Source organism: Trachemys scripta, chromosome 2, assembly GCF_013100865.1.
Source record: "Trachemys scripta elegans isolate TJP31775 chromosome 2, CAS_Tse_1.0, whole genome shotgun sequence".
NCBI classification, from domain to species: domain Eukaryota; kingdom Metazoa; phylum Chordata; order Testudines; family Emydidae; genus Trachemys; species Trachemys scripta.
The window spans coordinates 171743220-171753898 of NC_048299.1; the positions used below are offsets into that span (position 1 = coordinate 171743220).

Sequence of the window (10679 nt, forward strand, 5' to 3'; positions counted from 1 at the left end):
AGCAGTTGTGATAGCTCTAGTCTACAGTGTAAATGCAATCCTATTACATGGTTGCATGGCTATCTGGTGGCAGAGTTAAGGTTATTTTATGGACAACATGCATGGTGATATTGTGAGTGCTTTTGTTTGGAGATCTACTTAGGGGTGTAATTGAATATGTACTTCATGAGCTCTGGGAGGGTGCCAGCACCCCAAGATACCACTGCCTTGTGGAGCTCATGAGCCGCTCAGGGGCCCCAGCTGCTCCTGCTGTGCACTGCCTTACGGAGTTTAGGAATAATCCACAGAGTTCCTATTTCTCTTTTGTTCTCCTAGCCCTGCGTAAACTTAAAAAAGCACATGTACCATGCACACACCATCCATCGCACAACATTAAAGCTGACAATGAGGACTGGTTTTATAAATCTCCTCCTTAAAATATGGCTTCCATCTCCTTAGATGAGCCCAAGTCCTAATAGCATTAAACTGGTATGTGAAGTTTGAAGTTTTACTTGTGATCCTTATTTCCCTCTTTCCAGCAGCTCAGCTGCTCTTGCTGGCATGCTGGAAGAAGTGGTGATGAGGCTATGTGCACTCACTGCCCTCATCCACTCACTCCTCCAGCCAGGGCCGGCGCAACCCACTAGGCAACCGGGTGCTACAATTTGGGGGTCGGTGACAGTGGCGGTATTTCGGCGGTGGGACCTTCCACCTCCTTTGTGGGGGGTGGCATTTTGGGGCAGCAGAAAAGCTGGCGGCGCTCCTGCCTCCAGCCATGTTTGCATGGGAGAAGCAGCAGTTCTGCAGAGGCTGTGCAGGGTCTGACGATGCAGGTAGCCTGTGCAGAGGAATAAGGAGACTCCAAACTGTCCTGCAGAGATGCAAAACCAATGTCTCAGATAAATTCAGATTGCTCACCAAGACTCTTGTAAACCAGCAAGCAGTGCTAGCTATTGCAAGGGTGGTAGGTCACTGTGCAGTCGTGCTAAATACCCAATGTGGAACTAAGTTCTAGATCTCTACTGTACCGGTATTATTGTCTTTTAGATCTATCGCCTGGTGGTGTCGTTAAAAAGCGCAAACTTTCAAGATGGGAAATGGGTCAGTCATCTCCTGGCATTTCCCCTGAGCCAAGAAAACTTTTTGATTCAATAGAGAAGAAAAAGGAGATTCAAACAGGTAACACCAAGCCAGTGTTTAAAATGAGCATTTCAAAGTCTTTGTCACTTGGCCTTATTGACTGAAATTGTAGTTTGTGTCCAAGCCTAGACAGAACTATAGTGAACTCCTTTACAAGTGAGCCATTCTAATGGGGTAGATAGTGGATCAGATTGTGAACTTGCAAGAGTGTAAATAACTGTTCACTCCATGGAAATAAATGGAGTTTAGAGGTCTAAATGAGAGGAGAACTGGTCCCATTGTTTGCAAGTTCTGGTGGGGAAGCTGCATGGAATTGACATATCAATACCCAGAAATGACAGCAGTTTCAAGTGTACCTGCTTTCAGATGTCAACTTAATTGACAGTCGAGCCCACTGTCTTGCCCCTTCTATAGTTACTAGCAACCTTTGTGGAAAGTACATGGAAATCACTACCAAATCAGAATGGGAGTGGGTTACATCAACGCAAAGTGACTGTAAAGAACTACACAAGAGGCAAAGCAGTGGTATCAGGGCCTGAAAGTGCAGACACCACACACTTTATGAAGAGTGTATAGTCTTTGGTTTTCCTCGGACACACTTCCCTCGGGGAACGGAAGCAAAGGAGCCCAGGATGGGGATGTCACAGGTTTCAGCCAGAGAGTAGCAGGGCATTTTGTTGCCGCATTTCTGTACATAGTTTCCATTCCTAGTAAAGTGTGTTTGTCTGGAAACAAGCCTGCTCATCAGTAAGATATTAGGAGGCCCAATGTTTTTTGGTCTGATTGCCCCATATTTACATGTTAATACATTGTGTACTTGGTTGGTGTCCAAATATCTGTTCTACAATGCAGTCGTTTGTAATAGATTGACAATTCCTTCTCAGACTTCCTCCATTTTGAGATTGTTCCGCTTCAGTTTCCAAGAACTTTGGAAGAGTGACCATGAAACACCGTCTCACCCCTAACATAGGTTGTCACTTGCATCTCGTTGGAGTGAAGGAATGTGGTGTAGTGCAACATATAATGATTAGGATCAGGTCTGCTCGAGTGCTTTAGAAACGTTTTGCATGGAGTTGCACCTTCCTCTCTTGCAGGTGGGGAATCGGATGAATCAGATGACATCTTTGTCTCCAAGATACTGCATGAGGACGTCAGTGTCATTGCTGCCTTTGAAAGCTTTACCAAACAACTAACGAAAACATTCTGGGTAACTCTACAGTGTGCATGATTTTCCTAGTGTGTATCCAGTGTGTGGTATGCATATACCTAAACAAAGCAACCAAACAGCAGATTAGCTGAGATGCCTGACCTTACTGTCCCTAAATTAATACAACTGGGGGAAGGGAGTTAGTTGGAGAGTAATTTATTCAGGAGCTCATCCCACCACATCTAGGTATGCTGCAAGGCCCAGCTATTCCCAGAAATGTCCAAGGGGCGGTAATGGATTGGTTGTGAGAGGATGGTTTTAATTGGAACGGAGAGTTCTTTTAAATGAAACTTTATTCTGTGATGTCAATTTAGTTGTATTTAGATGTTCCAAATAATTTGATGGAAAGAAGGAAAGGAACAACACTTTTTAATCCTATCCCACATAATAGTGGCATATCTACTTCTTCTAGTTGCAGGGTTGGGGCCACATATATATTTAAGTGTATACGTGTACATATACGGTGGGTGGAGATAGAGATTGTATTGTTTTGGGTGGATTCTTTAATTTATGGAAATTATTAGCTACTGTACAGACAGAACAGTGACCAGTAATGTCCATAAACTAAGCATTTTTTTTCTGTAATGAGACAAAAAACTATATAGTCTGACTTAGTAGTTAGAGCTTACGTAGACCTGTAGGTATGTTTACACAGCATTTTGGCGTTTGTGGGAGCAGACCTCCCAGTCTGGGTCAACAGATCTGGGCTAGCGGGCCTCGCACTAGTGCCCCCCCAAAAAGCTGTGTAGACAGCACTTTGAAGATGTTACTCGGGCTAGGGTGTAGGAAGGAAGGGTGTGGGCCTCAGACCCTGAGTCACAACTTCAAAGCGCTGTCTATACTACTATTTTTAGAGCATGCCACAAACCCTGTAGGCTCAAGCCTATTGACCAAGGCTGGAAGGCTTGCTCCAAGATGCTGTATAGACAAACTCATAAGGACTTAGACATGTCTCTTTGGATTTATATTACATGCATGCAGTTGCATTTACCATGGAATTTGGTTATGACCCCAACACACACTTGGAAAAATTCATATTATTGTTGATTTGAGATGGTGCTAACTAACAGTGTGATCTTGCAGCCCTTCTGTCCCATTTCAGGGTGTGAGTAAGGACTTTAGGATAAGGCCCTTAGTAACGTCTCAGATAGTAAACTGATCTCTTTATGGGTTAGATGTTCACTTGTAGCATACTCTGTGTAATTTAAGGCTTTATCTACAGAGTTCCAATAGTATAAGTAAAGGAGTAAAAGTAAATTGATTTAGTTAAACCAGTGTGAACCTTGGTGTAGACACTCTTTTTGTTTGGGTCTTATTTCAGTTTAGCTTATGTTGATTAGAAGTAGGTTTAAACCAAACCAAAATAAGTTTGCCATATAAGGAGTGGCACCAGTTCAACTAAACCAGTACAAATGTATGGATGGACAAGTTTTAGACTTAATGTTTTGTTTTGACATTGCATGTTAAGATGTATATATTGTGGTCTAGTCCAGGTACAAAAGAATGGAGATTTGTGCAAAGAATGCTTTGAAGACCTCTGAAAAAAGTGTGTCCGCTTTATTAAATCAGATACATCAATGCAGGTAAGTAGTTTGCTACGTGCCAAAAACAGCTTAAACTTTGCATGAATTTTCTAGTAATCCTTAAAAATTAATGCCTTTTGTAATAGAACTTGGCAGTAAAGTGTTGTACTTCTTAGGGTTACAAAACAAAATGACACTATCTGACTTTTTTAAAAAACAACAACATTGGGAGCAGAGCTCCTGTGAAGTTCACTCGTTTGTGGTGAATGGGGCTATTCACGTATAGGCGAATCCCTCCCGAACTCATGGAGCTGTATGTGTAGGCCAGGGCTGGCTCCAGGGTTTTGGCTGCCCCAAACAGACCAAAAAAAATTAAAAAGCCGTGATCGCGACCTGTGGTGGCAATTCGGCGGGAGGTCCTTTGCTCCGAGCGGGAGTGAGGGACCGTCCGCCGAATACCTGGACATGCCACCCCTCTCCGGAGCGGCCGCCCCAAGCACCTGCTTGCCAAGCTGGTGCCTGGAGCCAGCCCTGTGCATGAACCACTTTCCCTGCAAGGGCAATGAGCATGGAGTCAATGCAAAGGGTACTGGAGCCAAGAGAATGGACAACAGAGGCATTTTGTGTGCCATTGACTGGCAGGCCAGGTTAAAAAGTATGCTTCCATTAAATTATTTTTGTTTATCCTCAAACGGCATCACTTGCCTCCCCTTTAAATAGAAAAATAATGAAACAGAAGTCAATTTCTAGAAAGCTCTTCATACTCTTAATGTCATCTTTATAGTCCGTTAAACTGTTGTGCTTAACTGCATAAATATAAATCTAATTGTATATGGATGTATATAAATAATGCACAAGCACAGTTTGGGATCAATATTGATACAGAATAATCATGAACATCTCTCGCAAATGTGCATCAGTGTGTGGGATTTGGCAGTGAGAAATAGTTCCAAATTCGTGGCAAGTATTGCACCTTTAACTTATAAACTACACAGGATGCAAGTACTACCCATTGTATCACTGTTGTATAAAATATATCGCTTGCATGGTACTATGCCCTTGTCTTGATGAAAGTAAATGCAGAAGCAACGATAAAAATCTGTTAATTTCTCTCACAGAAGTTTAGAGTGGGTTTACAATAGAAAACTGCTGTTGTGCCTTTGTACACTGATTTTTCTAGAACCAGTCAGAAATGGAAACCGCTACTTAACAGGGAAAAAAAATCAAAACTTTTGGTCTTTATTTCTAATTATGAAATTTTGTCAGTTTTCAGATTTGAAAAAATTCACCCAGCTCTTAGGTTACTTTCTCTCTGTCACTTTCTAATTCAGTAGAATATTTGTAATTGGGAAAACTTGGTAAATGGCCTTGTGTTCCCACTAACAGACATGCTTGATCAGCAACAGGCTCCATTTTAATAGTGATGTCGCTGGATAGTTCCATGGAATTAATATACTCTTCAGAGGAGCCGGGCTGATGAAGTTGCTGTCCTGTTGTGCCAAAACCCACTGTAAAATGGGCTTAAAGCATGTGTTTGCACCTTTGGCCCACTGACTTTAGTGGTGCTCACGAGCAGTAGGAGTCAGTGACTTTTATAATTGCCTGCTATGAGCTGGACAGAGATGTTTGTCTAATGCAGACCACTGAAAAGCTGCCATCTAGTACAACACCTATGGTACGTACTGTTCATGCACCTACCTAAAAGCCGTAACCTAGGAAGGTAAAGCCTTTACGTTCTATAACCAATCCCCTGAATCCTCTAATCCCCATGTGTGCAAATTATTCTTGCTTGCTCGTGTGTGTATATGGCTGTGGTATCTTGGCAATGTATGTCCCTGGGGATAGTTCCAGAGGGGGAGGGATAGCTCAGTGGTTTGAGCATTGGCCTGCTAAATCCAGGGGGGGAGGGATCGCTCAGTGGTTTGAACATTGGCCTGCTAAACCCAGGGTTGAGAGTTCAATCCATGAGGGGGCCACTTGGGGATCTGGGGCAAAATCAGTACTTGGTCCTGCTACTGAAGGCAGGGGGCTGGACTCGATGACCTGTCAAGGTCCCTTCCAGTTCTAGGAGATGGGATATCTCCATTAATTTCTCTTTTTTATTTCTAATTTCTTTTATAGTTCTGACTTGAGAAATGTACCTGCTTTTGCCTTATTTCCAAGAATTTCCTTATGTTTACCTTTGCAATATGTTGCCCTTGCACTTGTCTGAAGACGTATACTCCGTTTTTTGGCATAGTATTTCCTGTGCTGGCTATCTTGTCACACATTGTTTATGTTCTGCTAAATAGATATTTTTTAAAAAATCAGCTGATGTTGGGTTGGAAAGAAAACACCTGCTTTTGTTGTTGTTGTTGTTTTTTCCTTACAAAGCCTGCAAAATACATAAACCAACTTGCAGCAGTCATCTGCTGCCTTGTGACACTGCATTTTAAAGATATTGAATTTATATTTATTGCCTACAGACTGAATAAATTGGAGAACTTCCACAAGGTGGTTGTCCAAGAACTTGCCAATCTTGAGAAGGATGCTCAAATTTTATCCATCCTTGAGAAGGACACAGTGGTGTGTATGTCTTAATTTGTTTTTGACCCATACATGGATTGTATGTCCAGTTCCAAAATAACACATGTACTCTTTGGGAAACTCTTGTAGGACTTTTGGAATAAACAGTCCATCAAACTGAGCTCTTTCTGTAATCATCAAAAGCAAAGGTATTTATCTTCCAGCTGTCTTTTAAATGTGTCATTTTAGAGATAGGAAATATCTTTGCTCAGTCTTAGTCATCTAGTTAAATGATCAGTTCTGATGCTGGTCATTACTTCTGAGACAAAGTAGGCGAGGTAATATCTTTTATTGGACCAACTTCTGTTGGTGAGAGAAACAAGCTTTTGTTCTGTTTTAACCAGTGCTGCTTGGAAACCTGTAACTAATAGATACAGACCAGAGCAGCAAAATTTGGATTTAAATAGTTCCATAGTTTTCAGGTGTTTGGATCTGAGGTTTTGGTACAGGACCACCTTTATGTTGCTTACATGTGCTTGAAGTAACTTACTTTGGTTAGCAGGTTTCGTAAACTGTAACGTGGTGGTAGTTCTTTACAGGCTTCCCTGGAGTTTTGGTTTTGCATAAACCCAAAATGCAAATGAAACCCTTGACTCCCCCAAATTGGTCCTTGTACCTCCTTACCACCTTAAAATAGCTTGTCAAGTCCAGCATCCTTGCTCCAGTATCTTCTGTTCTGGAGCAGTTGGCCTCTGACTGGGATTTTTGAGGAGGTGCCAGAGGGCTAGTCCCTATCTTCTGTATTTGAGAGCATGTCTGGTATGCATTTGCCCCCCAAATTTCTGAAATGGTTTTCTTGAGGAGGCTGGAGGCTCTCGCTATTCAGTCTGGGTAACAGTGGACAAAATAAAAGCATGTTCACTCTGTGGCTAACAGTGAGAGCCGTGTGCACTTGGTACTAGGGTTTTCCTTATGCTAGCTATTATGTTGGCCTTTGAGCTGCAGTTAGGGGAATCCCAGGAATTTATTTATGAAACAGTAAGCATGGACACACTGAAATGAGGCCAGCCAAAGAGATTTTCCAAGTTTTATTTTTATTTTTCTTCCAGGATTCAGTCTATGGATTCAGTATTGGAAGAAACTGCAAGGAGTTTTAAAGATACAATACAAAATACAAAGGTAGGTGCTGTACACCAGCCGCTTTGTATCCGGATTCTGAGCTGGGGAGCAGTTGATAAGCAAATGAAGTATGACTCTATTTGCTGAGGAATTGTTAATGAGAAACTTTTCCATTAAGTAGATAAGGCAAGATTATCCCATCTAGGTTGTTTCATCGTCTGGTTCAACATGCTTTGGGATGGTTGGCTGTGGAACACTGTGCATATAAGCACAGTTCATCCTTCCCCAACCTATTAAACAGCTTGTTACAAGATCTGTTAAACACGATGCATGTTGATGATAAAACTTCAGCTTGTTCTGAAACAGACTCTAGATCAACCAATGTTGTTGAGATGAGATTTTTCCTAATTCATGTTTTTTGTCCCTTTTCTTGCCATAAAGTCACCTTGGTGTTTCTTCTTTGAACAGTGAAATCAGCATTTCATGGACCCAGTTAAAAATAGTACAAAACTGCAGAATTGGTTACGTGCCATTTTTAGCCTTTTGCCCAGTCCTTCTCCTCTTGCATTCATACCATGAAAGAGCCAGGCACAGTCATACCTCCTTCTAGTGCCCCCAGGGGTCTCTACCATCACCCATGGGGGACAAGGAAGGATTTTCCTTTCTGGGGCTCCTCTTGGGATTATTACTTATGGCTAAGATTTAATGGCCTAATAGAACCATTAATCTTCTAAAGTGCTAGAATAATACTTCTCCTGTGGTCACTTCATTATTTAAAGAGAATAACTGTAGAAGGTCACTTGCATTTTCTCTTGCCTCTGTCTGTTTGCTTTATTTTTTTAAAGCAAAATTCAAACCCTAATTTTTGTAAAATGTGAAAAATCTCTAAAATAAATACTGGTTCCTTTTACAGTAGGAGACGATATAACTCATGCTGAATTATGACTCTACCAAGGATCTAAGCTACATATTTTTGCATAAGCCATTGAGCAGGTGATAGATTCCTATCAGGAGAATCTTTAACAGCGTGTTCAGATGAACTAAACATTCAAAATGTTATAGATGAATTACAAAGGTTTTATCAAGCTCTACCCCCACCCCACACACTAGTTCCACTGTTCATTTCTTATATGTAGACCTGTTTAATGTCTCTGGCATAGCTTTAGAAGCTTGTGACCACTGCTTTAGTATTCCTGTGATGGTGGGATCTTCTGGTTTTCATGATTTGTGCATAATGCTATTGGTGTGCATGGTGCTTCAGGAACTCAAGAAGGCCAAGTCCCCATGCCAAGGAGGGTAAACCGTATGCTAGTGATAATTATACTAGCTAAAGTGATGTTCATGTGGCACTTCAGAGAAAACCTTCTTTCACTTACATGTCAGATCCTGAATTCATGATTCTGTTTCCCATGAAACTGATGGCTTTGCAAGCACTTGCCAGTGGAGGGAGTGCAGCCCTTTGCTCTGTTGTGGGCAGCACTTTTGAAAGTGAAAGGTAGAATGCTGAATCCTGGAGTTGTCACATCACAGAAGATGCTCAGTACCTTGCAGTATTATGCTCTTAACTGAACAATTGGCAATTAAAAATAAAACACAGGTTGTTTAAAAAAAAGTAATTGATTTCTAAATTTCAATTAATTCCAGATTACTTTTGCAAGTCTTTATATTAATATGCTCATATTTTTTTCTAAAATACTTGTGTTTTTCTCCCTGCAGTATGAACATCCACAGGAGAAGGTGGAAGAAAATAGTAAGGTGTTCGTTGTTGCTTCTGATTAACAAAACACTATTGTACTGTAAAACAATTTTTGAAGACATCACACACCTTACGAAGTTCTATAGAAGAACTTTGAGTCTTGTGGAAAATATGGAAGATGTATTTTCCTCAATCTCTCCCCTCTCAAAATAATTACGATGCTATTTTTGACTTTTTTTAAAAGAAGGTGCTGCTAATTTCTCAGATGTCTCCTTCCATTGCAGTGCTACCTTTAGGTCCAACTTATATTTGATGAGTTTCAAGGATGAACAGAAATCCAAATACTTGATATACTTACACATGCTTTATATCACAAATTGATGTAAAATGGATTGCATTAGACGTTTTGTTAATACCTTTACAAATAAACTCCTTTAGTCACTATAGGCTGTTCATTTTAATGATTTAAGCAACATGTTGCTCCCTTGTGACAATTAAATTCCCCTTCGTTTCTTTGTATTATAAAAAGGAGAAAATTTTCTCTAAATGAGGAAAAATATCAATTTCTCCATCTTTTTAACCCTTTAGTAACTTAAGAAAAGCCTGTTATTCTTATGTTTTGGTTAGCTGGGATGTATTACCAGGGCCTAATGGGTAATCTAGGGTGCATCTCTGACTCTGTTGCTCACTTACCTCCTATGTGCACCTGATGTCAAGGGAGTTGCCATAATAGACTTTGAAATCTGAGCTCCAGTGCGCACCCCCACCCCCAATCCCAGCTGGAAGACTTCAAAGTCCACAAGGATGCCTCTCTTGGGTCTAGAAGATTCCATGCTCTTCACTGGGCTCCAGGTTTCCAACCCCAGACTCCCACCTCTCTAGATTTGAAGCCATTGTCTTTCAGTTAGCACCTTCTACTTTGAAGCTGGCTGGCACTGGAGAGGCTCGTGTCTATGGCCTGTGGGAGCCCAAAACGCAGGGAAGAGAGAATGTTGGCTCTCAGGAAATGTTTCCTGGGCTTGGACAGAGACTAAGCAAAGTTAAGTTAATGGAGATTCCTACTTAAATGGAGTTCAGAAATCATGTTTGCCCTGTACAGACAAATTGCATTTAATAGTTAATAGTATAGCAGAAAGTACAGGTCTGTCTCATCTTATGCGGGGGTTCCGTGCCACGGTCAGCACGTAAAGCAAAAACCGCGTATAGTCAAAATTACATTGAGTTCAATGGCGGGCGGAATCGCCCGCACTACAGGTACAGTATTAAAATTGTTATTTTTCTCTTTTTTGTTTTTGTTTTTGCCAACCGCGTAAAGCTGAAATCGCGCATGTTAAATGAGCGTAAGATGCGACAGACCTATAGAGAGATACCGGGTGCCGGTATCAAGGACTTCACTGGAAACCTAAACTTGGTAAATTTGCAAGTTGCTATGGCTGTCCACAACCTTTCAAATTCCAGCAGCATTGAGACAGCCATTGAGGACAAGGATGACCTGGTCCCCCACAACCTT

General features: G+C 41.3%; 1 protein-coding gene across 1 annotated transcript in view; it reads left to right on the top strand.

Annotated features, from left to right (window-relative positions):
• SYCP2L (synaptonemal complex protein 2 like) overlaps positions 1–9252 on the top strand; it is a 51314-nt gene extending 42062 nt beyond the window's left edge. The window contains exons 28-33 of the mRNA XM_034759561.1: positions 1027–1158; positions 2214–2326; positions 6223–6414; positions 6505–6563; positions 7464–7533; positions 9190–9252. Coding sequence (XP_034615452.1) covers positions 1027–1158; positions 2214–2326; positions 6223–6414; positions 6505–6563; positions 7464–7533; positions 9190–9252 — 629 coding nt within the window. The remainder of the gene's footprint in view (positions 1–1026; positions 1159–2213; positions 2327–6222; positions 6415–6504; positions 6564–7463; positions 7534–9189) is intronic.
• The last annotated feature ends 1427 nt before the right edge of the window (positions 9253–10679 follow it).